The following is a 27,969-nucleotide window of genomic DNA, read 5'->3' as shown; positions in this document are numbered from 1 at the left end:
ACTCAGTTGCATCATTGCTCCTTTTGCACTTTATACCATTCAGATTCTTCTGAATATAGGGATTGCATCTTTTTTGTTGTTGTTGATAGTATACTACATTACAGCTAAACTATTGGTTGAATCTGGCACGTGTTGAGCTCAGATCAGACTGAAGTGTTTAACATTAGCTCTTTTTTTCTCGGGAGGCAGGGCACTGGAATCGCTGTGGGCAGAGTATGCTTTTTTTCTCCTGAATGCTTTTTATATTGCTTTAGCATGTGCTTTTGCTCAATCTGCTGTAATATTTGTTTAATATTCAATGCAATATATAGTTGTAATATCTAATTTTCAACTACGATTGCATGTCCATTAATCCTGGATGCAGAATGAGTGAAGCTGTAGTTAGCGGGGTGAGAAGGTTGAGCACCATCTCAGAGATAGATGTGGACCATGAAGAGGAGCCCGTGTCCTCAGGGGACAGTGAGTGGGTCGGATCCAGCTCTTCGCTCTGCTCGCGTGGAAAGCCCAGCGCCGAGAGCAGCACCTTCACCTCCTTTGAGTCCTATCAGCCCGACGCTGCAGGTACAGCGACAATACTTCTCTGCTTAGATGTTGACTTGCGTGTTATCCTGTAGAAGTTCTGTCCTGCCTGCTTTAACTTTTAACTGCACTCTTCCTAATCCTGTGCAGCCTATGTGTGTGTAAAACAGTTGTGCTTTAATTGTAAAATATGATCTAGACATCTTTTCTTATGGAAGCATGTGTGCCAGTTATAGTAATTTGAGAAATTCATATTGTAAATCAATGAAGAAACTAAAATCAATTGAACATCAGTTACTTTATTGGGCAATTATAATCTCAGTGCATAGGTGTATTATAAATATCAATAAATGAGCCATACGTATATGTATCACAAACACACACACGCACACACCGGACACTTTATTAGTACACCTTGTCGCTAGTACCAAGTTGGACCCTCGATCTTTTGCCTTCAGAACTGCTTTAATTCTTCATGGCAGAGTTTGAACAAGGTGCTGGAAACATTCGTCTGAGATTTTGTTTCATATTATCATGAAAGCATCACGCAGTTATTGCTGCAGATTTGTCGGCTGCTCATCCATGATGTGAATCCCCCATTCCTTCACATCCCAAAGCTGCTCTATTGGGTTGAGATCTGGTGTCTGTGGAGGGCATTTGAGTTTAGAGAAGTCACTGTCATGTTCAAGAAACCAGTTTGAGATGATTTGAGCTTTGTGACGTGCATTATCCTGCTGGAAGTATCCATCAGAGGATGATACACTGTGGTCTTAAAGGGATGGACATGGTCAGCAACAATGTTCAGGTAGTCAGTGGGGTTTAAAAGATTCTCAAATGGCACTAAGAGGTTCAAAGTGTGCCAAGAAAACAAACCCACACACCATTACAACTCCTGAACCGCTGATACAAGACAGGATGATCAATGCTTTTATGTTTTTTGCTCCAAATTCTGATCCGACCGTCTGACTGTCACAGCAGAAATCCAGACTCATCAGACCAGGCAATGTTTTTCCAATCTTCTTTTGTCCAGTGTTGGTGTCCTGCGTGTCTGTAGCCTCAGTCTGCTGTTCTTATCTGACAGGAGGGTCAGCGGTGTGTCTTCTTTTGCTCTAGCTCTTCAATCCTTCAGGTTTGTGTGTTCAGAGATGCTCTTCTGCAGTCCTGGGGTGTAACCAGTGCTTATTTGAGTTACTGTTGTCTTTCTATCACCTAAACCAGTCTGGCCATTCTCCTCACAGACATTTTTACCCACAGGACTGCCGCTCACCAGATATTTTCTCCTTTTCAATTCATACCATCCTCTGTAAACCCTAGAGATGGTTGTGTGTGAAAAGCTCGATTAGCAGTTTCTGAAATATTCAGACAAGCCCGTCTGGCACCAACAACCATTTCACGTTCAAAGTCACTTAAATCACCTTTTTTCCTCATTCTGATGCTTAGTTTGAACTTCAAACTTCAGCAGATGGTTTGACCATGGCTGCGTCCAAAAACCTAGGCAGCTGACTCGTTGCCTCGCTGTCTTATCAGGCAATGGCTTGTAAGGCAGCATGAAGCATGAAGGCACAGTTGTAACAGTTTAATGATCTACAGCAAAATAGAGAGAGCTTTGGTAAGAACTAAACACATAGTTAATTACTGCATTAGTCATTTCTCGCTAGAAATTACATCAGAAGTGAAAAGTATTCGTAAAAAACACATTAACACACAAACTGACCAGCAAACGCAACTTTCGGAAGCCATCTTTTCCCCCCAGCTCAACTGTAACTGAATGGAAAGCACAGGATTGTGGGATGTCAAAGGCAGTGAAGGACACATGTATGCTGTCTTCAAAAATCGATCAGTTGAAGGTCTCTCAGGAGACAGGAAGTGAAGCTAACATTAGATTCAGACATGACTTGATGCCTTCCTGCTTTCAAATGTGTCCTCTGAAGGGAGCATTTTCCAGATTTCGGACGCAGCCCATGTCTACATGCCTAAATGCACAGAGTTGCTGCCATGTGATTGGCTGATTAGATTTGCATTAACGAGCAGTTTAACAGGTGGAACTAATCAAGTGGCTGGTGGTATAGAGGGAATGCATCGAGGTCACTTTCCTGCCGGAACGCCCCCTCCTCAGCCGGGGCTGAGTGGCAGAAGAGCTGCTGTGTGACTGGAGTTAATAGAGGAAAACACCAATAGAGCAAACGATTATCAGTTTAAACGAAAGGTTGGGCTCGATATAGTGATCCTTACAACTGACCACAGATTCAGTGATCCATGGATAATGACATGCAGCCAGGAATCGTGTTTTCCTGACATTTTTATGAGCCTGATTTCGACATGAATATAACTGTCTGTCAGTCATCACATTTTTCAAATGAATCCTGCATGTAATGCGGATGGGTCTGTGTATTGAAGTGTGTATGTGACCGCTTCTCAAGAATGGAAAACAAGTTTTATTCAAATTCTGAATATATTATAATAAAAAAATAAATACTTATATTGCCTAGACAGCGCGCAAAGCGCTCTCTTTATAATCACTAAAAGCTGTCACTCATTCAATAAACGCAATCTCACAACGTTCCACTATATTAATCAGTGAACTGAACTCAGCGCCTGGACAAACACTCGAGCGGTGTGGGGATTCCAAGTTCAACACCTGTGATTGGCCAACTGCGTTGTAGAAATCTTAAAGCATGTCTGTGATTGGCTACATTACTCACCGAGGTGAAAACACGTTGGAAATGTAATCATTTGATGAATGCAAATACAGACACACACTGGATCTTTTGTTAGCTCCTTTTCGCTAATAATATGCTATTATTATGAATTATTACGGAGGATTACAGATCACAGACAAGCAGTTATGGGCAGCGTTTCCCTCTTAAAGCAGAAGCAGCAGCAGGTGGGAGTAGTTTGAGTGAGAAAATTACAGGTTATTATGAAGTCCGGAACAGCGATATCCACTGGGTCCGTGGACAAGCCTCCCCCTACCCCCCTCTGGCGCCAGGCCTGGTTTTGTGTGTTTTCGCTGCATTCACACTGTAAATCAGTGCTGCCTCTCAGGCCCCGTCCACATGAAACCAGAACTTTTTTTTTTTCTCGTTTCAAGAAATATCTGCGTCCACACGAGATTATCGAAACCAACTAAAAACAATGTAGTTTGCATTCCAGGCCAGTGTGTGGCGCTGTAATTCTGCCACAAAAATACACTAAAAACGGAGAAGAAGAGTTGTGGCTAGAAGGGGTATAGCAGTGGTCGGAGGTGAGGCAAAATCTCACAATAAAATAACAATAAATACATTTGCCTCTTAACAGATGTGTTTTATTAAAGGGTTACTTCAGCGATTAACAAATGGCTTTGTATCAGTAGAAACCCTGGAGTATATTCAAATGACCATGCTCCCCCCTCTTATATCCCCCTGAGACGAGAGATTTATGCATTTTATTTCTGAAAAAATTCCTCTCGTGACGCAAATTGACGATATTTGCGTCACGAGAGGAATGTTTGCCCAGAGGCTAAAGACTACAGCCAGCAGAGGGAGCCATTTCCCCATGTTTTCAACTCGTGCATGGGGAATGGAGATCACACTTACAGCACAGCTCAGCTACAGGCATTAATTTAAACGGATGCTAAGCAATGTAAGTGTTTTAACTTATGAACTTATGTATGAACTGAAAACCTGCCAGACTGAAAACGCGTTGTGAATGTATGCCGCGAGTGTGGTCGCGATTACCTCAGCTCTCATCACGAGAGCTCATCAGCTCATTTATGACAAATGTAATCTGACTCCTAATCTGAGTCTGCTGTGAGACTCACGCGGCAACTCGATCGTTATATATTGAACATACGTTCAGTTTTTAATTGTACTTTCTGAACTCAGTCACTGTAATCCAGTAGTGGTGACTTTGGGAATAGCCTCACAGGGCAGCGAAGCATTCTGGGAATTGTAGTCTTTCATCCCCATGAGACAAAAATAAATTCTGTCTTTTCTCAGTCAAGAAAGCACCAAATTCAAAAATTATTTCACATTTCTACTACATTGAGGACCCAGTTTAAATACAGATTCATCTTCCCAGCGCTGAAGTACCCCTTTAACGGCTACACCTACCCCGACCCTAAACATACCCTTACAATACTGGAGATACGGTAATTAAATGACACAATATTGATGTGCACATGCCCAGTGCCCGTCGTTGTATCCCTTAACTCTTTCACCGTGCTGGACGTAGTGTGATGACATCACCGTTTCAGAAAATATACGGATTCGCTCTACACACGAAAACGGAAGATTGACGTTTTTAGATTTATCCACTTTGGGACCCGGTTTCAAAAAATATCGGATTCATGCTTCCAAAACGCCGAATCTGTGTGTACGAAATGCTGATACGGTACCAAATGTATACGTATACAGCTAAACGCGTCTCCGAGTGGACGGGGCCTCAGTCTTTTTGCCACTCAGTGGGGCGTAATCGCAGTCGCTCCAGCTGACGGTGACGTCACATGCATTTCCTGTTTAAAATTGTGGGACATAACATTATTAAAATACTATAATAATAATAATAATAAACAACAAGAAATGTTTCTTGAGCAGCAAATAAGCATATTAGAATGAAGGATCATGTGACTGAAGTCTGCTCTGGAGTAATGAGGCTGAAAATTCAACTTTAATCACAGGAATAAATTATATTTCAAAATATATTAAAACAAAACATTTTAAATAATACAGAAATAATAATATATCCGAATGTTACTGTATTTTTAAAGGGGGGGTGAAATGCTGTTTCATGCATACTGAGCTTTTTACACTGTTAAAGACTTGGATTCCCATCCTAAACATAGACAAAGTTTCAAAAACTAATGTTGGATGTTTGATTGAGTATTTCTGTGTTAAAAATACTCCTTCCGGTTTCTCACAAGTTTCGGCGAGTTTTTTTCGAGTATGGCTCGGCTTGACGTTAATAGAGCGGAAGGTCCTTGTATGGGCCGTACGGGCTCTTCTCCCGGTAGGGTGCGCGCGCGCGTGACTAGAGCACGCCGTAAACAGTCTCTCAGCTGCAGATCCACTCGTCCGTGAACACTTATGTCGCGCCGCGCTCCACTTTATTCCTATGGGTGACGTCGAGCGACTTCAACGCTTCAGCACAGCATTCCGGGAAGGCAGCGCTGCATTTGAACCGATTTGAACGCAGAAATGACGGGAAGCTTCACAACATCGTTTCAGTTGCGTCTCAAAATGGATCTCCACAGTCACTGCTGTCAGGACTTCACCAAATCAGACCAAAGAAGTGTGTTTTTGACGGAGCGGTCCCAGCGATAAAGGTCCTGCATTGGAAGCAGCCGGTGAGTTAACTTAAACTGCTTCAAATGTCTGTGCTTTTGGCTACGGATGCATGAGTAAACATCAGTAAACGACACGATCACGTGCTTCGTCATTCAAATGCGCTAACGGACTCCATTGTTGTTCTGTATAACGTTACAGTATTCTGACGTGCAAAACCGTTTTGCTTGCTACTTCTAAGGTCTAGTCGCATACAATAGTCCATAAACCGAATCATGTCCTCATACTCTGCGAGTAAAGACACACAGAAATGTGGACAGGCCATTAAATACAGTAACTTACATACCACAGAGACAGACGTCCTGATGTTGCCGTTTCTCCTGTTCAATTTATTTCTCCCTCAGATTTGATTCTAGATCATATCTATTAGCTGAGATAGCCATTGGGTCTCTCCACGCTTGAGGACGTCACCGCTTTGCGCGCTCGTCATTCTTTAGCTCCGCCCACACGATACGCCTCCAGGCGCTCGGTTTTTTCCGGAAAGACTCGGTACAGCCTATATTTCTTTTATAAATATAATAAAACTAAAGACTTTTCGGAGATATGAAGGATGCAATACTACTCTATAGGTACTCAAGATTGACATGAGATTGACTGAAACTGAGTGTTTCACCCCCCCTTTAATGGAATAAACACAGCCATGGTCTTTCAAAAACACATAAAATATATTTAAATGTTACCATAACCTAGCTCCCAATTGTTTCTTAAAATAATAACGGTCCATTGGTATTTTAGTGCCTAAAAGGAAAAATGCTTTTACTATTTATTCGTTTGTTTCAGAAATATTGTTCCGCAGAAACAACACGGCTATAATCAGTTTTGGCTGCTGTTACTTTACAGTTAAATCCTGTAGTTTCAACACCCGTTTTAGTATCACTCAGTCCCAGACACACTTGTAAACATGTTAATTTGATGCGCTTGCAGCTCTCATGCAGAGAGAAGTGCACTTTTATGAGCACTTACACCAACACTCGGATGCTAAGACTCCCTCAGTGACAAAGCCTTATGCAAGATACATGACCATAAACCTGTACTTTGAAAAATAATTCTCTCACTACTGCATGTTCATCCTATGTTGATGGTGTTTGGGTCTCAAACCATTAGGTTAGTTCACCAGGGGAATGTATACTGTTACATTAATGGCTGCAGGTCACCGCTTATTTCTCCCAGCTGTGCATTATGTGCTCCATTTCTGCTCAAACAACCCACAATATAATTACACACCTATCGGGAGCTGCTGTCTACAAGGTTTTACATGTGGCATTAGTCTGATTCTGTGCAGAGTGGCATGCATGGCCACACGTGCAATAATCATAATTCTGAGAAATGTGCTGATAAAAGGCTGAAATACACAATGCCTTCTTCCCATTGTGCATCCTGGGGCCATGTGTTCCCCAGGTAAGTGACGCACACACCCCCGGCCATCCACGTGATGAAATAGGAAACCTGATTCCTCAGACCAGGCCACCTTCTTCCATTGCTCCATGGTCCAGTTCTGATGCTCACGTGCCACTGTTGGCGCTTTCGGTGGGGTCAGGGGTCAGCATGGGCACCCTGACTGGTCTGCGGCTCTGCAGCCCCATACGCAACAAACTGTGATGCTCTGTGTATTCTGACACCTTTCTATCAGAACCAGCATTAACTTCTTGAGCAATTTGAGCTCCAGTAGCTCGTCTGTTTGATCGGACCACACGGGCCAGCCTTCACTCCTCACGTGCATCAGTGAGCCTTGGCCGCCCATGACCCTGTGGCCGGTTCTCCACTGTTCCTCTTGGAGCACTTTTGATAGAGACTGACCACTGCAGACCGGGAACAGCCCACAAGAGCTGCAGTTTTGAAGATGCTCTGACCCAGTCGTCTAGCCATCACAATTTGGCCCTTGTCAAACTCACTCAAATCCTTACTCTTGCCCATTTTCCTGCTTCTAACACATCAACTCTGAGGAAAATATTTTCACTTGCTGTCTAATATATCCCACCCACTAACAGGAGCCGTGATGAAGAGATAACCAGTGTTATTCACTTCACCTGTCAGTGGTCATAATGTTATGCCTGATCAGTGTAATTTGGGCTTCTCTCGTTCTATCCATCATCCTGAAATGGCTGATTTCTGGGATTTTCATTGTAATTAGAGCATCTTAGTTTTACAGTGTATGGCAGCCTGCACTTAACTTGATGTATAGATGTCTGCAAATAATAAATAATGCATGCAAGAATAAGTGTTCAGGTAATGATAACTGTGTGATGTGCATTCTGAAAATTAATGTGCTAGCATATACTGTATATTAAAGCTAAGTGACATTTTACAAATATTCATGCAACTATTGATGTCAAAAAGTACTGTACTATGATGCCATCATGGACATGTCAAGTGATGTCACATTTATTTATATAGCTCTTTATACAATAAAGAGTCAAATCAGCTTAACATAAATAAATGAAATATTTCGAACTATTATTTCATGTCAAGCCCACTGGGTAATTCGTTAATTTCCTTCTGTCCAGATGACTGCGCCTCCATCCTGCTGGCTTGCCTCTACTGCCGCTTCTGTGATATCTTCACCATGCTGCCTGATGTTTGTGAGCGGGCGTTTATCCGCTGCTTCCCCTCTTACAAGTATTACAGCTCCTCCGATGAGCAGTCCAAAGGAAAAGACTGTTGCAGCTGTAACGTGGAGTTTGACTGCAGTTTCATGAACTCTTGTCAAGAGGCCAGTGAGTTAATAGAGCTGGCTATGGAGATATCGGAGGTTTGCTACCGCTAGCAGGCGACTCTCCGTCCGTCGCTGCTTGATTCCCAATTCCGTTCAGACAGGGTGTTTTTCTCAATGAATCTGAATTATTTGTTGTTACTAAGGACATTTTTGAGTCCATTTGTAAACCAGGGTAAAATGAGTCATGAGCCACCATGCAAAAAAATAAAGCATGTTACAGCATTTACAGGAACAGATCATCATTTTATTCTGACAGAACGTGGGGAATAAATTAGCAATTTATTTTTCCCTTGTCAAGTGAATTACATTTATGACCAATTGGTCTTTTCCAGCCTGGCCAAGTTTATGTGCAGCTGGTTTTAGCCAGTCTGGCCAAACTGGTGTTTAGTTGGTTTTAGTCTCCTTTTTACTTCTGCCGCTCATATTTAGGCTTCAAATATCACAAAAGTGAAAAGATCTGAAGATTAACTTGTACAAAATGTCTAAGAATCATAAACTTTTGTTGTCACATATTCCTTATTTTCACTTATTTTCTGCAATAATCCAAAATTCAGTGGAAAAATACTACTGGGTGTTTTCCTGGAGACCCAGTGTGATGATAATTTATAGATTAGCCTACAAAATATCAGTCTTGCAGCACTTTGATGCCCTCTGGAGGGCAATACGGGTAGCACTTAAACCTCAAATGTTACTGATCCAGCAGTTTCAGCCTGTGTAGTGTAGTCAGTAAACTGGACAGCATGAATGCCTGTCGAACGGAAGTATTTATCCTGCATGATACAGTATAATGTATGCCAATTAAAAAAGTAATACTGAATGCAATCTGTCGGCGTTCATATTCAATGGCATTGGCTCAGCTAATTAATGAAAGTATGTAATGTGTTTTGACTTTCAGGTAAAAATGTGGTTTAGTGATAAATAAAGCACAGATTCTCCAGGTCCTTCACTATGGTGCTGATTTAACTGGTTTCATGCATCCCGAATACAGTAAAAATGCTCAGTATCTCCATTATTTCTTTTAATTTATTCTGCAAAAACACTTCATTTATAAATGTAACTTTGTTGGGGAAAATAAACAAATCATCTTATAATTTACAGTGGAAAGCTGTTCACTGTCATTCGCAGAAATCACTGTGACCGCTCATATTTGATGTTTTTTTCTTGTAATCAGTTTCGTACATTAGGTATGTTCTTAAATAAATAAACGTTTTTTGCATTATTTTAGTGTCATGTGTTACCATGATGGTGTTTTGTATGGCACTGTGTGCTGTGGTGTCAATATATTCGTATGCCCTTCAGCTTGGGGAAAAGCTACATGTGTTTCTTTCTATTGTATTATGATAGTTAAACAGATATACAGTACACTGTAAAAAAAAGTCCACACTGTACTGTATAAATATGAAGGAATTTTCCGTATTGTTTTTTTTACAGGTGTTTTACCTGTATTTTGACTTACACGTAGCATTAGTTTGTGTTTTATGGGTTAACGGATTGGATAATGTACATCCTGAAAATTACCAGTACATTTTCCGTTTTGATTTTTTACAGTGTAGCTAGTAGCCAAAAGGTATGTCTGGCCTAGAAAAATCGACATCCTCACCCTTTCTTTGAATATGATTACAAATTTGTCAATATTTTTCAGAACAATACCAAATGTAATGTTTTGTTCTTCCCTAATATTATATTATAATAAATTCCTTACAAGGGACCAGGGTGGGGTTGGAGAGTTGAGCAAGGGAGGCTCAGGCGGGCCTGGAGTCCTGGCCAAAGGCCAGGGTGAAGCCGGAGGAAGGCACCAGGGTGGCTCTGGCCAATCAAGAACCCTGGCAGACAACCGGGGGGGATGGGAGGGATGGACCAGACGGGTGGCTCTGGAGTCCTGGCAGAGGGCCAGGGAGAAACTGGACGGGTGGACCAAGGGGGACAGAGAGACGGAGTCCTCTCTGGACTGGAGAAAGGAGACAGAGTCCTTTCTGGACTGGAGAAAGGAGACGGAGTCCTCTCTGGACTGGAGACAGGAGACGGAGTCCTCTCTGGACTGGAGACAGGAGACGGAGTCCTCTCTGGACTGGAAAAAGGAAACGGAGTCCTTTCTGGACTGGAGACAGGAGACGGAGTCCTCTCTGGACTGGAGGCAGGAGACGGAGTCCTCTCTGGACTGGAGGCAGGAGACGGAGTCCTCTCTGGACTGGAGGCAGGAGACGGAGTCCTTTCTGGACTGGAGAAAGGAGACAGAGTCCTCTCTGGACTGGAAAAAGGAGACAGAGTCCTCTCTGGACTGGAGACAGGAGATGGAGTCCTCTCTGGACTGGAGACAGGAGATGGAGTCCTCTCTGGACTGGAGACAGGAGATGGAGTCCTCTCTGGACTGGAGAAAGGAGATGGAGTCCTCTCTGGACTGGAAAAAGGAGACAGAGTCCTCTCTGGACTGGAGAAAGGAGATGGAGTCCTCTCTGGACTGGAGACAGGAGATGGAGTCCTCTCTGGACTGGAGAAAGGAGATGGAGTCCTCTCTGGACTGGAGAAAGGAGACGGAGTCCTCTCTGGACTGGAAAAAGGAGACGGAGTCCTTTCTGGACTGGAGAAAGGAGACGGAGTCCTCTCTGGACTGGAGAAAGGAGACAGAGTCCTTTCTGGACTGGAGAAAGGAGACGGAGTCCTTTCTGGACTGGAGAAAGGAGACGGAGTCCTCTCTGGACTGGAGAAAGGAGACGGAGTCCTCTCTGGACTGGAAAAAGGAGACGGAGTCCTTTCTGGACTGGAGAAAGGAGACGGAGTCCTCTCTGGACTGGAGACAGGAGACGGAGTCCTTTCTGGACTGGAGACAGGAGACGGAGCCCTTTCTGGACTGGAGGCAGGAGACGGAGTCCTCTCTGGACTGGAGGCAGGAGACGGAGTCCTCTCTGGACTGGAGGCAGGAGACGGAGTCCTCTCTGGACTGGAGACAGGAGACGGAGTCCTCTCTGGACTGGAGAAAGGAGACGGAGTCCTCTCTGGACTGGAGAAAGGAGACGGAGTCCTCTCTGGACTGGAAAAAGGAGACGGAGTCCTTTCTGGACTGGAGAAAGGAGACGGAGTCCTCTCTGGACTGGAGACAGGAGACGGAGTCCTCTCTGGACTGGAGGCAGGAGACGGAGTCCTCTCTGGACTGGAAAAAGGAGACGGAGTCCTGTCTGGACTGGAAAAAGGAGACGGAGTCCGCTCTGGACTGGAGAAAGGAGACGGAGTCCTCACTGGACTGGAGAAAGGAGACGGAGTCCTCTCTGGACTGGAGACAGGAGACGGAGTCCTCTCTAAACTGGAGAAAGGAGACGGAGTCCTCTCTGGACTGGAGGCAGGAGACGGAGTCCTTTCTGGACTGGAGAAAGGAGACAGAGTCCTCTCTGGACTGGAGAAAGGAGACGGAGTCCTGGACTGGAGACAGGAGACGGAGTCCTCTCTGGACTGGAGACAGGAGACGGAGTCCTCTCTGGACTGGAGAAAGGAGAGGGAGTTTTCTCTGGGCTGGAGAAAGGAGACGGAGTCCTCTCTGGACTGGAGAAAGGAGACGGAGTCCTCTCTGGACTGGAGACAGGAGACGGAGTCCTCTCTGGACTGCAGACAGGAGACAGAGTCCTTTCTGGACTGGAGACAGGAGACGGAGTCCTCTCTGGGCTGGAGAAAGGAGACGGAGTCCTCTCTGGACTGGAGAAAGGAGACGGAGTCCTCTCTGGACTGGAGACAGGAGACGGAGTCCTCTCTGGGCTGGAGAAAGGAGACGGAGTCTTCTCTGGACTGGAGACAGGAGACGGAGTCCAGGTTGACAGCAGTCCTCTCGGAGTGTCTCCAGACTAGAGAACACTGCCGTAGGGTCCTCCGGAAACACTGGACTTGGGTGAACGCCAGGAGCCCTCCTTCTCCTGCACCTACGAGGGCGAGGCAATGTAGAGCCTACCGCTTCTGGAGGAAGCTGCTGCCCCTTTAGCCACCTCTGGGTAGGTAGCAGATGAGGTGACAGTGTTCTTCTTCCTCCCTCTCCCTGAAGGGATCGTCGGAGTACTGGGGACTTGGCAATCTGTGAGGAGAAGTGGGGGAGGACCAAGAGATGAAAGGCCATGCTCCCTGCAAAAAACAGCCACAAACTGCCAAAAAGACAGTATACCCAGCATTCCCATCTCCCAGGCTCTGATAGGCTTGTTAAGATGCTGTTAAAAATGTCCTTGAGCACTGCATCCCTGATGTTGAGCCCTTCTGCTGCAACCATGAACTGATGAGCAAACTCCTTCACCCTGGCTCCCTCTTGCCGAAGAGAGGGAATTTTGCTGCGTCGCTCTGCCAATAGACTTGAGACGGACTTGATAATAGCGTGTAATTTTCTCACTCAAACCACTGCCACCTGCTGCTGCTTCTGCTTTAAGAGGGAAACGCTGCCCATAACTGCTTGTCTAGGATCTGTAATCCTCTGTAAGAATTTGTAATAATAGCATATTATTAGCGAAAAGTAGTAAGCAAAAGATCCAGTGCGTATCTGTATTTGCACTCGTCAAATGATTACATTTCCAAGGTGTTTTCGCCTCGGTGAGTAATGTAGCCAATCACAGACATGCTTGTAGATTTCTACAACGCAGTTGGCCAATCACAGGTGTTGAACTTGGAATCCACTCACTGCACGAGTGTTTGTCCAGGTGCTGAGTTCAGTTCACACGCGTGTCAATCCTCTTTAAGTGCAGAAATAAAGCCTAGTTCAGACTGCACGATTTTCAAACTCGTCGGGTCACTGCTCTATTCACACTGCATGACTATCTGGGGTATCATTCAGTCACTGCTGTGTTCACACTGCACGATGGTTTGACAACAGAGGAGTTCACACTGCATGACTGAACAAGAGGAAGAATCGCCGACAAGGCAACAACTCTCTCTCTCTCCGGTGCGCAAACTACATTTCCCAAACACACGTGCAATGTGACCAGTAAACAACGCGAGATCACACGTGCGTCAGACCGGAGTTCTCGCGCGTGACTTGGAATTGTTATTAAAAATGATAAACTGCACAAAGTTTGCTTCAAATTGTATGTGCGCTGATTTGTGGAGAAAAAGAAAAAAGATTATGGCGGAAGAAATTGTTGGAGAGACAGAGGGAGCCTTTGTTTTGTTCTGCAAAAACAGTTTGAGGTAAATAAATAATTTTGTAATGTGCTGCTGTTGTGGCTGGATGTGAAAATGTTTGCCCTTTGTTTCTGTTTGATAGAATTGTAAATATATCTATTAAAATACTGAAATTATGCTCTATAACTCCTCCCTGAACCTCCTGCTGCCCTGTATCTCACTCTCTCATTGGCTGTCGGTGTAATTTTCAGTCAGAACGCTGTTCACACAGCAGGAGTTTGAATCGCCGACAGGTCCAGATATTTAGCATGCCAAATATCTCACCGGCGTCGGCGACTCGTCGGCGATTCTCTCTGATCGCGTCTTTGATTATTCACACTGCGTGATTGTCACTCGCGTGCACGAGCACCGATTTGCCTGTGATCTCGGGCATTTGTCTGCGATTTCACAAAACCTGTCGGCGACTCAAAATCGGGGCAAAATTCGGGCAGTGTGAACTAGGCTTAAGAGATTCATTGCATACCAGCTTCACTGATTAATATAGTGGAACGTTGTGAGATTGCGTTTATTGAATGAGTGAAAGCTTTTAGTGATTATAAAGAGAGCGATTTGCGCGCTGTCCAGGCAATATATTTTTTTATTTCTTTATTATAATATATTCAGAATTTGAATAAAACTTTTGTTTTCCATTCTTGACAAGCGGACACAAACACTCCAATGACCCATCCGCATATAGGCCCACATACGGGATTCACTCGAAAAATGTGATGACTGACAGTTATAAATATTATAAATGTTGAAATCAGGCTCATAAAAATGTTAGGAATAGACGAAGGAACACTATATCGAGCCTAACCTTTAGTTTAAAATGATAATCGTTTGCTCTATTGGTGTTTTCCTCTATTAACTCCAGTCACGCAGCAGCTCTTCTGCCACTCAGCCCCGGGCTGAGGAGGGGGCGTTCCGGCAGGAAAGTGACCTCGATGAATACCCTCTATAGACATGAGAACACATGGCACAAAGAGACACATGGCAAGCTGTGTGTTCACACAAAACATGACATTATAGCAGTCATGGCTCTGTCACAAACCCAAGAGCAAACTGAGGATGTAAGGGACAGAACCATGACAACTATATGTTAAAGATATAAAATAGGTTTTGTTTTTCTGTAAATACAATACAAGAACAAAAAGTATGGATGCCTGATCATTACCAACTGGGACATTCTAAATACAAAGACATTAATATGGTAGTTTCTCTATGCAGCTATAACAACTTCCACTCTTCTGGGAAGGCTTTCTACAAGATTGTGGAGTATTTCTGTGGGATTGTTTCTGCCAGCAACAGATATAGATTTAACAACCTGGAAACAGCCCCATACCATTATGCCTCCTCCACCAGAGTTTACATATGCAGTCAGGCAGGTAAAGTTCTCCTGGCATCCACCAAACCCAGACTCACTCATCAGACTGCCAAACAGAGAAGTGTGATTTGTCACTTAGAATAGATTTCGACTGCTCCAGAGTCCAGTGGCGGCGTGCTTTACCCCACTTCATCCAATGCTTCACATTGTAGTTGGCAATGTGAGGCTTGCCTGCAGTTGCTCGACCATGGAAACCCATTCCGTGAAGATCCCGTCACACAGTTTTTGTGCTGATTTTAATGCCAGTGGACGTTTGAAACTCCTCAGCTAGGGAAACACAAGCTTTGGTGACTTTTATGCCTGTGCCTCAGCACTCGTGACCCTGCTGTGTGGCTTTACGCAGTTTTACATTTCATTGCTGCATTGCTGCTTTTCCTAAATGCTTCAATGTTTAAGTAATACCACTTACAACTGACCATGAAAAAGCAGGGAGGAAATATATATGATTACATTTATACTGTATTTTTACAGAATTATTCTCTAACACAGTTGAGTTTTTTTTCTGTAAAAATTACAGGATTTTTTTTTACAATATTGAGAACATGCAAAACTTTAAACAGAAAGTCCTCCTGGCTCACGTGGGACTCAGACCAGGGACCTTCTTGCTGTGAGGTGACCCTCCATACAGGTCCTTTAATGTAAATCTATTTATAGTTTGCTTACAGTTCCCCCCTCCTCCCGTCACCGCAGCAGTGGCTTTAGTTACTGTTATACACTTGGCACGAGTCGGCAAGCGGCCAAACTTTCACATTTCACCTTCAATATGTCAGAAATCAGAAACGGTGTCTGTGACGATATGGCTGAATTCAGATTGGAGCATGCAGACTCTACATGGAGCAGACAGACTGCAGACTGTAAGTGTGTCGAGGGACGGTCATCGGACGCCAAGATGTGAGTGTTTACCGATGAATAACCACTCCGGTGCTTTGTTACTGTCTCAGCCTGGACCTGTTGTCATATAATTAGCTGATTGAAGCATTTGATTTTTTGCAATACAAATATAAATAAAGTATTAAAAAATAATAAACATGTTTCATCCCTTTTTCCTCAGTGAGGTTTATAATGTTTTCTATAGCTTTAATCAGTTAGCATTTAAAGTCTTTAGAGAGTTGTCAACTTCATGTTGAAATACTTTTCTATTTTAAGAACTAACCTTACAGTTGGAAAGCATGAGGTTGTGTGTGTGTGTGTGGGGGGGGGGTGACATGGGTAGTACAGTACAGTTTGTACAGTATAAAACCCATTATGTCTATGGAGAGTCCTTACAAAGATAGTGATCCAGACGTGTGTGTGTGTGTGTGTGTGTGTGTGTGTGTGTGTGTGTGTGTATTTCGGTTGAGAGGAGGGAAAGCATCTGTAGTCTTTTCTCAACACAGTTCTCTAGTCTTTTCTCAACACAGTTCTCAGTTCTCACAATCCAATAACATGATATTAATAATAATAATTAATAATTTGTTATATTAATATGACATTTTTCTGAGTACTCAAATCGCTTTACATATTACAAGGGAGAATTCTCCTCAACCATTACCATGTTTTAAACATAATTTTGCCATGGTAAACATGGTAAAACAGCAGCATATGTACAAACATGGTGCAGTTTTACCATAGTACAAAAATTACTAATCAATATGTCCAAAAAACAGGGTATTACTATAGTACACAACAAACAATCCCTCATAAAAAAATATACAAGTGCTTTTAATGTGTACTTGAAGTAATTAAAATATTATAAAATAAAATAATATTGTCAACAGTTATTTTGCCATGTTGATTAATAAGTTAAAGCACATACTTAAAAAAAAAATATATATATATAAATATAAATATATATATATATATATATATATATATATATATATATATATATATACTTTAAAATGTATTCATTACACTGTAAAGTATGTTCTTTTTCCTCAAGGCATATGTGCTTTTGTTAATGATACGCAGCTTATACTGAATTACTGAATAAAGTATGGATAATTTGTCCCTGCAGTTATGAGTCTTCCACAGAAGATGGAGTCACATGGACAGTGGTCAGCCCAATCGTCTTCACCTATCGGGTCATTCAGAGCGAGAGGCTTCTGGATGCAAGCAATGACACCTTGATGTTCGGCCATATCTCCAACCCTGCGGAGATCCAAGCCCTTAAGAACAACAGCAAAGCAATGAAGCGATTCATTGTGATTGACGAGACTGTTAATGATCTTTACGGCTCTCAGGTTGCAGCGTATTTCGAAGCGAGAGGGGTGACTTACAAGATCCTTCACTTACCCACAACTGAGGAGAACAAGTCTATGACACTCGTGACCAGCATCTTGGAGGAGGTCCATAAATTTGGAATTGACCGCCGTACGGAGCCCATTATCGCTATTGGTGGAGGCGTGTGCCTGGATATCGCGGGTCTCGCCGCATCTCTGTATCGCAGACGCACTCCATATATTCGTGTCCCTACAACTCTGTTGGCTTACATTGATGCCAGTGTAGGAGCAAAGACAGGGGTTAATTTTGCCAACTGTAAAAATAAGCTAGGGTCCTACATACCCCCCGTGGCAACGTTCCTGGACAGGACTTTCCTGTGCACGCTTCCACGCCGCCATATTTCTAATGGAATGGCCGAGATGTTAAAGGTACACATTTTACAAATGGTTTTATCCAAAGCAATTTACATCGAATTTAAATGTGCTTAATTGTTTTGAATGTGCACTTGTAGGACAGCTCAACTCCCTTCTTCAAATCTTAAAAGTATATTTTTAAAACAATACTAACTGTACTTGCAGGTAATTGAGGACTTGTTTCACCAATGCTAGTGATCCTCTGCAGATGGCGCTGATGAAACACAAAGGACTACTTGAACTTTTGCAGAAGGAGGGCAGAAGTTTGTTGGACTCTAAGTTCCAACCGAGAATCCCAGAAAATGCGCATATGGACGCAGCGAGTGTGTCCACTAGACTGGCCATTGAAACCATGCTGGAGGAACTTGCCCCAAACCTGTGGGAGGATGACCTGGACAGGCTGGTGGACTTTGGCCATATCATCAGTCCAGTGCTTGAAATGGTTCTACATATTAAGACTTTGCACATTGTGTATCACAGTCTTGAATTGCTCTAACTGGAGCCACTCTTTTCTTTGATACAGAAAGTACTTCCTGCACTTTTGCATGGAGAAGCGGTGAACATTGACATGGCTTTCATGGTCTATGTGGCTCATGAAAGGGGCTTTCTGACGGAAGAGGAGAAAAGACATATCATTTTGTGTATGCAGAGTCTAGAGCTTCCGGTGTGGCATTCAGATTGCACTCTGGATCTAGTACAGAAGTCTTTTACTGAGCGACTCAAGCACTCCGGTGGACTTCTGAGAATGCCTCTGCCGACAGCGCTGGGAAAAGCAAGTATGTCAAATAGAAAAAGAACAAAACAATTTGAATTTCCCCCTCAAACATTAAAGATGCATTCAATAGTTTTGTGCTAATTTAAAATCTCATTATGTCTCTATGAGAGAAAGAATGAGGGGGGAAAAATCCAGAAAACCAAAACCAGTGTTTTGAAAACAAAGATTTTATTTGCATATTATGGTGTAAAATAAGTATTTGGTCACCTACAAAAAAAAAAAAAATCTAAATTTCAGTCTCTCACAGACGTGTAACTTCTTTAAGAGGCTCCTCTGTCCTCCACTCGTTACCTGTATTAATGGCACCTGTTTGAACTCGTTATCAGTATAAAAGACAACTGCTCACAACCTCAAACTGTCAGACTCCAAACTCCGCTATGGCCAAGACCAAAGAGCTGTCAAAGGACACCAGAAACACAATTGTAGACCTGCACCAGGCTGAGAAGACTGAATCTGAAATAGGTAAGCAGCTTGGTGTGAAGAAATCAAATGTGGGACCAATTATTAGAAAATGGAAGACATACAAGACCACTGATAATCTCCTTCGATCTGGGGCTTCACGCAAGATCTCTCCCCGTGGGGTCAAGATGATCACAAGAACGGTGAGCAAAAATCCCAGAACCACACGGGGGGAGCTAGTGAATGACCGCAGAGAGCTGGGAACAAAGTAACAAAGGCTACCATCAGTAACACACTACGCCGCTAGGGACTCAGATCCTGCAGTGCCAGACGTGTCCCCCTGCTTGAGCCAGTAAATGTCTGGGCCCGTCTGAAGTTTGCTAGAAAGCACTTGGATGATCCAGAAGTGGATTGGGAGAATGTCATGGTCAGATGAAGCCAAAATATAACTTTTTGGTAAAACCTCAACTTTTGCTGCCCACCGCCCTGGCAACGAAGGAGTGGCTTCGTAAGAAGCATTTCAAGGTCCTGGAGTGGCCTAGCCAGTCTCCAGACCCTGGAAACTCAACCCCATTGAAAATCTTTGGAGGGAGTTGAAAATCTGTGTTGCCCAGTAACAGCCCCAAAACATCACTGCTCTAGAGGAGATCTGCATGGAGAAATGGGCCAAACTACCAGCAACAGTGTGAAAAACCTTGTGGAGACTTACAGAAAACGTTTGACCTCTGACATTGCCAACAAAGGGTATATAACAAAGTATTGAGTTGAACTTTTGTTACTGACCAAATACTTATTTTCCACCATAATTTGCAAATAAAATCTTTAAAAATCAGATTTCCTGGATTTTTTTTCTCATTGTGTCTCTCATAGTTCAAGTGTACCTATGATGAAAATTACAAGCTTCTCTCATGTTTTTAAGTGGGAGAACTTACATAATTGGTGGCTGACTAAATACTTGTTTGCCCACTGTATAAAGTGGGATTAGTTTTTCTTTTTTTATACCTGACAGGAATCTTCAATGACATAGAAGACAGCATTGTGTGTCGAGCATTCAAGAAATGGTGTGATGAAAACTGTGAAACCACCATGAAACCACAATAATTGTATTGATTGTATTCTTAAACCATGAAAACATCTGTGATGCACAATAAAACACACCATATCATGAACTCCAGAAATTGTGAAAACCACTCAGTTTTATTTTAATGTCTGTAACATTTTCATCCTCAATACACTTGTCAAGCTTAAATCCCAACAATGAAATGGTCACACTAGTGACCAGCTACTTTCCTCATAAAGCTTCCCAGTGGAAGTTTCACGGTCTCAAAGCAAACAGTTTGAGTGAAAGGTGACTTTCCCATCGGGTGGGCTGGCTTCCAGTAACGAATTCATACTAAATAAATCAACATCTCAAGCTATTTTAAGTCCTTTCTTAAATAATGTTTGGTTAAGCTTCAAAAATATCATACAAAAGTATATTAACAAAACAAAATCCGTCTTTAGCTATAGCCATTAGCCAAGACACTTTTATAAAAGACAGACCAATCTGTATTTGTTATTAAAAGATGTTTGGTTGAAGTTCAATGGAAGCCTGTTTTAAAGGCACCTTTCATTGACGTCACTGATACATATGCATTCATACAGGAGCCTTGTGCTTTACCTGTTACCTGATTGTCTGAATTATTGCTCAGAAAAAAGAAAATAATAATAATAATAATTGCAACAGCCAGTTTTGCTAAAAATCCACAATGAGACACGTAACAGTTTCACTGCATATTCAGACTTCACTTGGAATTTGGCAACGTATTAGTAGTCAACACTGCGTAACATTACATTCAGAGGACGACTTTCCGTGGTTTCTGTCTAAAAGGCGAAAGAGTTTATATTATACAATATTCTTGAAAGTTTTGTAGTGCTTCAAGACACCTCAGGTTTAAGCCAGAATACAAAACAGATCAAGTTTTGGTGATCCTATAGAGACCGTTGGGTTCCACAGTTGAAGACTAAGTCTAAAAATCACATAAATAGAAGAGAACGCTTCGTTTAAAGGGATAGTTCACACAAAAATTCGAATTACTCTCATGTTGCTCCAAATCAAGTGTGTCACACATCTCCTGAAAAGTGCCGCCCCCTGGTGGCTGGCTGCAGTACAGATCATAAACTATGCCCTGCCCCCGAATGAGACACAAGGAAAACAAACAAACAAACAAACAAAAACAAAAACCCAATACGTTTTAAATATTTTTCCAAAGATGGTTTCTTTCTGTTTAGGTAGTTTTTATCACGCTGACTTACGCTCAAGTGTTTGTTTTTAGTAATTTGATGCAATAAAGTGTCACGTAATGGAATGATTGACAGCTGTGTTTGCGAATGAGTCTGCGGGAGCGGGAGTGTGGGCGGGACCTTGATACTACGGCTCCACCTCACGATTACTATCGCACAAACTCGGCTCCAATCGATGTAAATGGCGCACAATATAAACAGCCACTTTTAGCATATTTTGGATGAATTTCTCTGCAGTGTGAGGAAGTGAGGAATCTCTTTTTTAAGCTCTAAAGCAGGGCTATTCAAATCTTACCCTGGAGGGCCAATGCAGTGCAGTTTAGCTCCAACCTTAATCAAGCACACCTGAACATGCTAATCAATGTCTCCAGGATCATTAGAAAATCACAGGTGGGTGTGTTTGATCAGGGTTGGAGCTAAACTCTGCAGTGCATTGGCCCTCCAAGGTAAGATTTGAATAGCCCCTCTCTAAAGCCACTAAAAGGGATGGTTCACCCAAACATGAAAATTCTGTCATAATTGACCCACCCCCAAGTTGTTCCAAAGCTATATACATGTTTTTTTCTGCTGTACACAGCTGTTGGAATAATGTTTGTGACCATTTTTTGACTACCATTGCTATTATGGTAGTCAATGGTATGGAAGCTTGTTTCCTCCACAGAATAAAACATTTTAAAACATAATTGCGACTTTTTTATCTCACAATTGTGAGGTTACATCTTACAATTGTTTTTTATAAAGTAAGAATTACGAGATGTAAAGTCAGAGTTGAGAGATATAAACACGCAATTGTGAAATAAACTAACAATCTGACTTTTTTCTCACAATTGCGAGTTTATATCTTGCAATTGTGACTTTATATCTCACAATTCAGACTTTTGAGGCCGAGATCTGTTACAAAACAGCAGAACACAGAAATTTATACAGGTTTGGAACAACTTAAAGGTGAGTAAATAATGAAATAATAAAGAATTTTTCTTTTTAGTTGAACTGTCCATTTAAGGGTTCACATTTTGAGGTTAATTGTCCTTTTTTGGAAACTAACAGCCCCAGTCCCCATTCACTCTTACTGTGTGGAAAAGAGCAGCATGAACTCTCTGCTAAACATCTCTTTTTGAGTACAGGTGATGCAGGTTTGGAATGACATGAGGATGTGTAAATGATGGCGTTCATTATTTTGGGTGAACTATCGCTTTAAGTCGCAGGTTTGCAATATAAGGCACTTAACAGTGATCTGACTATGTTACCTACACTAAACTCCTACAACATCTTTCCATGAAACACAGGCTGATTTCTCAACTGAAAGTTATCTTTGCATAGTTCTATGAAACAACACATTATAGTTTCACCTACATGATCATTACAGTGGCACAAATTGGATGCTACTAGGCGTACATCTGAGTAGAGCACTTTCAAACAGTAGAAATATACAGGTACAGTACAGCTTATTATTACATAGTCAGTCATTTACACCATGTAAGAATTTTAAAAACCCAAACAAGCGTTAGAATGAAATATAAAACGTTTTTCTTTTCTTTTTTCAAAGCATGATCTTTCTTCCAGTGTTTTTGCCAATATAAAACATAAAAAAATCCCAGTTCCCAGAAGAAGAAAAAACGAAAAGAAAATACTGGGATAAATGTATAGCATATTAAAACAGAATTGAATCATTGAAATGCTAGATAAATATTTTTACGGGGATTGAATCTGAAGTCTGAAATATTATGATTATTTCTTTAGGCATCAAATATGTGTTAATACATTTCTTCACATTATTATGGATGCTTTCCATCCAGAAATGTAAGTGGTGAAAACCATTTGCATAATTATATAGGCACTGCATATGACAACAACATCAGTTTTGAAAACCGCTGGGTTAAATCTGAATATTGCTTATTGCTTGGCACATTCCTCAGGATATTTAGAAATCAGTTTGGCAAGATAATGGCTATGATAATGGTAATGTATTTGGTCTTGGCACAACAGATCTGCTACAGTTGATATTGCTGCTGCTACTGCTGCTGTTGATTATTGCTGTATTATATATGTTAATACATACACAGACATGAAATTACCCATCGCAGATATATACAGGTGGAGCTGGGGGAGAAGGAGGATTTCAGAGGAACTTTACTGCTTTAGCAAACACTGACCAACTATTTAACCCTTGTGCATCCTTATGAACGTTTAGTTTTTTTTATAGTATTTATTTTCAGTATTAGGTGTTAACCCTTAAATGCATGACTGTTAAATGCCAATCATTCTTACATATTCGGGTCTGACCCAGATCTATATCTCACATGGTTGGATCATTACCTCTCACGATAATATAAAACTCTCCTAATATTGGAATAACAATTAGAGAAGATTAAAATAAAGCATATTTTGGAAAATGTGGTACTGTGCCCAAACAAAATCTTACTGAAAGCTAATTTTTAGAGATATCAACCTCACATTTGGAACACAACTTAATTAGATATATGGCTTTGATTATATATTTTATATATAATATCGCTCATGAATAATTTCCATAAACTTAAACCTCCATAATTTTTTTTTACTTCAACATTAATCTACCAAAGGTCAGTGCTCCCAAGCTTCATGATAGTTTTTTGACATGGACATATTTTATTACTGAAGGAACTTTTTTGAAAATTGACGTACAAGGGTTAAATGTTGAACAGCAAGCTTATTGGCTGCAGATGCGAATGGACCAATCCGCTTGTGCCGTGTAGTTAACTACATTATCCTTAGCAGGTTGAGTCAAGGACCCATCAGACTTCGCCATCTAGAGTTTCATGACAGAACTTTGCATTTCTTCAGATTATTAATATATAAAGATTATTCCACAAATCTTTAAGTGAAATTCTCAAAAACATGATTAATTAATAATGAGAGAATATTGGCATGGATTAATAACTGAATGAAATAATGTATGGTCAGCTGTTTCGGATCATCCTGATAGCAAATATACTTTGTCCAGACATCTAGTGGTTGAGGGCGTTTTCATCTGGAAGAAGTGATTTTTAGAACATTTTCTTAAAATGTTTCTTAAACATTCAACAGAATTTGTTGCTACATTTATGAATTAGTTACTTCTATAATTTAGACTTATTTAGCTATGTTAAAAGAATATTTCACTCAAAAATGAAAATGTACTCACACTCATGTTACAAAAGAGTTTGCTGTTTGTGTGTGTGTGTGTGTGTGTAAGACTAAAGGAAAATAAAAAAATAGCTTGAATTTCAGTCTGCTTCTCACACACAGATATCATAGAACAAAAGTGGCACGGAGTAATTTTATGATTTTTTGTTATTTTTTCGTGTCTATCAATAGTCTATATTATCAATAGACTATAAAGAAAAAAACTATATAATGATTCTTCAAAGTATCTATATTCAAAAGAAAAAGAACAACATGAGAGTGAGTACATAACATATTTTTAAATCTTGAATTATTCTTTTTAAAGGGGGGGGGGGGGGGGGGAAATGCTGTTTCATGCATACTGAGCTTTTTACACTGTTAAAGACTTGGACATAGACAAAGTTTCAAAAACTAATGTTGGACGTTTGATGGAGTATTTCTGTGTCAAAAATACTCCTTCCGGTTTCTCACAAGTTTCGGCGAGTTTTTTTCGAGTATGGGTTGGCTTGACGTTAATAGAGCGGAAGGTCCTTGTATGGGCCGTACGGGCTCTTCTCCCGGAAGGGTGCGCGCGCGCGTGACTAGAGCGAGAGAGGAAATGCACGCCCATAAACACTCTCAGGTGCAGATCCAGCCGTCCGTGAACACTAATGTCGGTTATAGTCCGCGCCGCGCTTCACTTTATTCCTCCACTTTGACATTAAGCGACTTCAACGCTTCAGCACAGCATTCCGGGAAGGCAGCGCTGCATTTGAACCGATTTGAACGCAGAAATGACGGGAAACTTCACAACATCGCTTCAGTCGCATCGCAAAGTGGATCTCCACACTCCAAGAAGTGTGTTTTTGACGGAGCGGTCCCAGCGATAAAGGTTCGGTCCTGCTTTGGAAGCAGCCGGTGAGTAAATCTGCTTCAAATGTCTGTGCTGTTGGTTATCGTTGCATGAGTAAACATCAGTAAACGACACGATCGCGTGCTTCGTCATTCAAATGCGCTAACGGTTACTCTATTGTTGTTCTATATATAACGTTACACTAGTCTGACGTGCAAAACCGTTTTGCTTGCTACTGCTAAGGTCTAGTCGCATACAATAGTCCATAAACCGAATCATGTCCTCATAAACTGCGAGTAAAGACACACAAATGTTGACAGGCCACTAAATACAGTACATACCACAGAGACGGACGTCCTGCTGTTGCTGTTTCTCCTGTTCAATTTATTTCAGCCTCCGAATGATTCTGGATCATATCTATTAGCTGAGATCGATAGCATGGGTTTCTCCACGCTTGTGGATGTCACCGCTTTGCGCGCTCGTCATTCTTTAGCTCCGCCCACACGATACGCCTCCAGGTGCTCGTTTTTTCCCGGAAAGACTCGGTACAGCCCATATTTCTTTTATAAATATAATAAAACTAAAGACTTTTCGGAGATATGAAGGATGCAGTACTACTCTATAGGTACTCAAGATTGACATGAGATTGACTGAAACTGAGTGTTTCACCCCCCCTTTAATCTTTTTAAGTGCGTCTCGTGGAGGTTCGTTGGGCAGCTGGCCATTAGGAATGAACAGTTGCTTATTATCTACATGCTAAAAGGGAAGAATTATGCTTAAATCCTTATACATATATAACATATGTATATGTAAATGAGATATACATATGTATAAAATAAAATAAAAATTCTAAACTGTGCGCAAACATGCTACTGTACAACCAAAGAAATCACCATTCAAGTGCACTTTTAAATCGAGTGCTGTAGGGATGACGTCCGAACCCGGAAGTCTAATCCGCCACTGGTTCCTTTGAGATTTTCCTATGCGTTTTTTTTCTTCAATTTATGAGTAAAATAAGGTCTGTGGTAAACATAACTTGCATAAACTGCACACACTCAGACCATAAACTTATCTAGTTACTTACTACATATACTAGTTATATGTAGTAAACATAAACATAACTGCATGCTTCAAAATTAGCGTTCTCGGTATGGGTGTGTGTATTTTACATGTAGAGCAAAACGTCTTAAGTAGTATCTTCAAGTTATGTTTACCTTATTTTACTCAAGTTGAAAAACTCTGGAACTATGGAAACATTTATAAACAACCAGCAGCAAATGAGTCTAATGGGTTTTGATGTCATACCTGCAGAACCCTATTATACCAAAGTTGATTAAATTATATTCTAAATATTGCTATGCTAGTTACACAAATCAATCTTTTGATGATACTGACCTTGATTATTTTGATATTATGCACATATCTGAATTATTATACCACACAGAATTTTTCAGTAGACAAAAGTGGGATACGGTTAAAATACAATAAAATAAAATGTGTAAACATAAGAAAAATAATATTACTCTGCACTTGACAAAACAGGCTGTGCTTCCTCTTTAGCAATCCCAAGCGTCAGTCGTGTCATAGGGAAAACTCAACAATGACCAGCGGCCCTAAACAGCCAAAGAATGTTTCTGCTGTACTAACAAACATGCTCGTTTTCCTCCATGTTCATGCTGTCCTTGCAGCTGCTGTCATTCGAAGCTCTGGGCGAGACGGAGGTGAGAAGTCGGTCGCTTGTTGCCACAGACGACAATGTGTCGTCCATCAGGATGTCGTCAAGTTTAGCGGCATGTGCCTTAGAAATGAACCCATAAGCCCCTGTGTCAGTAGAAGTGGTAGAGCCTGTACCGTGGCAGTCGTTAAAGGTGATTGTACCGTCGTTAAGGTCTAGGGTGCTGGAGCGGCCCATGTCAGGGCAGGAGGGGTGCGTGTGAGGGTACATGTCCTGGCTGCAGTCCCCCAGGACCGGCTCCTGTTTTATGGCCCGGGCTGCTAGATCGGATGGACAGAGTGTAGACGAGGCGATGGCCAGTCCATGAGCACGAGCCTGCATTTCCAATTCCTGGAGTAACATTTAGCAATGGACAGACAAAGAATTAATTGTAACATTAACTGTAATTAACTTTTGGGAAATCTTACAGCCACCATGAAATCAAAACTGACTATTCTTATTTTTTTGTGGAATATCTACGGTGGCTGAGAGAGCTCAATCTGCTGTATGTGGAGAAAACACATGCAAAATAGAAAATACACTTGCTGCAAATACTCACAACACAACCAAATACAGAAACACGCTGCAAATACTCACAACACAACCAAATACAGAAACACGCTGCAAATACTCACAACACAACCAAATACAGAAACACACTGCAAATACTCACAACACAACCAAATACAGAAACACGCTGCAAATACTCACAACACAACCAAATACAGAAACACACTGCAAATACTCACAACACAACCAAATACAGAAACACACTGCAAATACTCACAACACAACCAAATACAGAAACACGCTGCAAATACTCACAACGCAACCAAATACAGAAACACACTGCAAATACTCACAACACAACCAAATACTGAAACACACTGCAAATACTCACAACACAACCAAATACAGAAACACACTGCAAATACTCACAACACAACCAAATACAGACACACGCTGCAAATACTCACAACACAACCAAATACAGAAACACACTGCAAATACTCACAACACAACCAAATACAGACACACGCTGCAAATACTCACAACACAACCAAATAAAGAAACACACTGCAAAATACTCACAACACAACCAAATAAAGAAACACACTGCAAATACTCAAAACACAACCAAATACA

The 27,969-nt window shown here is 41.6% G+C and overlaps 2 protein-coding genes across 3 annotated transcripts in view; one reads left to right on the top strand and one right to left on the bottom strand.

Moving 5' to 3' along the window:
* Positions 1-442: 442 nt before the first annotated feature.
* On the top strand, positions 443-19,992 carry LOC137079394 (2-epi-5-epi-valiolone synthase). The gene is made up of 5 exons (XM_067447354.1): positions 443-561; positions 17,058-17,691; positions 17,885-18,118; positions 18,200-18,452; positions 19,860-19,992. The coding sequence occupies exons 2-5, from the start codon at positions 17,170-17,172 to the stop codon at positions 19,949-19,951; spliced, it is 1,101 nt and encodes a 366-aa protein (XP_067303455.1). The 5' UTR covers positions 443-561; positions 17,058-17,169; the 3' UTR covers positions 19,952-19,992.
* A 28-nt stretch (positions 19,993-20,020) lies between these two features.
* Positions 20,021-27,969, bottom strand: part of mitfb (melanocyte inducing transcription factor b) — a 78,354-nt gene continuing 70,405 nt past the window's right edge. For both annotated transcript variants that reach the window (XM_067446833.1, XM_067446834.1), the window contains exon 10: positions 20,021-27,174. In XM_067446833.1, coding sequence (XP_067302934.1) covers positions 26,752-27,174 — 423 coding nt within the window. In that variant the 3' untranslated portion in view covers positions 20,021-26,751. The remainder of the gene's footprint in view (positions 27,175-27,969) is intronic.

This window comes from Pseudorasbora parva, chromosome 6 (genome assembly GCF_024679245.1).
Source record: "Pseudorasbora parva isolate DD20220531a chromosome 6, ASM2467924v1, whole genome shotgun sequence".
Classification (NCBI taxonomy): domain Eukaryota; kingdom Metazoa; phylum Chordata; class Actinopteri; order Cypriniformes; family Gobionidae; genus Pseudorasbora; species Pseudorasbora parva.
This window is presented reverse-complemented; position numbering and strand designations above follow the sequence as displayed.

Coding starts and splice junctions, on each gene's coding strand:
- LOC137079394 (XM_067447354.1), top strand. CDS start 17,170: ATGTTCGGCCATATCTCCAACCCTGCGGAGATCCAAGCCCTTAAGAAC. Junction 18,119..18,199: donor TCAGTCCAGTGCTTGAAATG/GTTCTACATATT, acceptor TCTTTGATACAG/AAAGTACTTCCTGCACTTTT. Junction 18,453..19,859: donor GACAGCGCTGGGAAAAGCAA/GTATGTCAAATA, acceptor TATACCTGACAG/GAATCTTCAATGACATAGAA.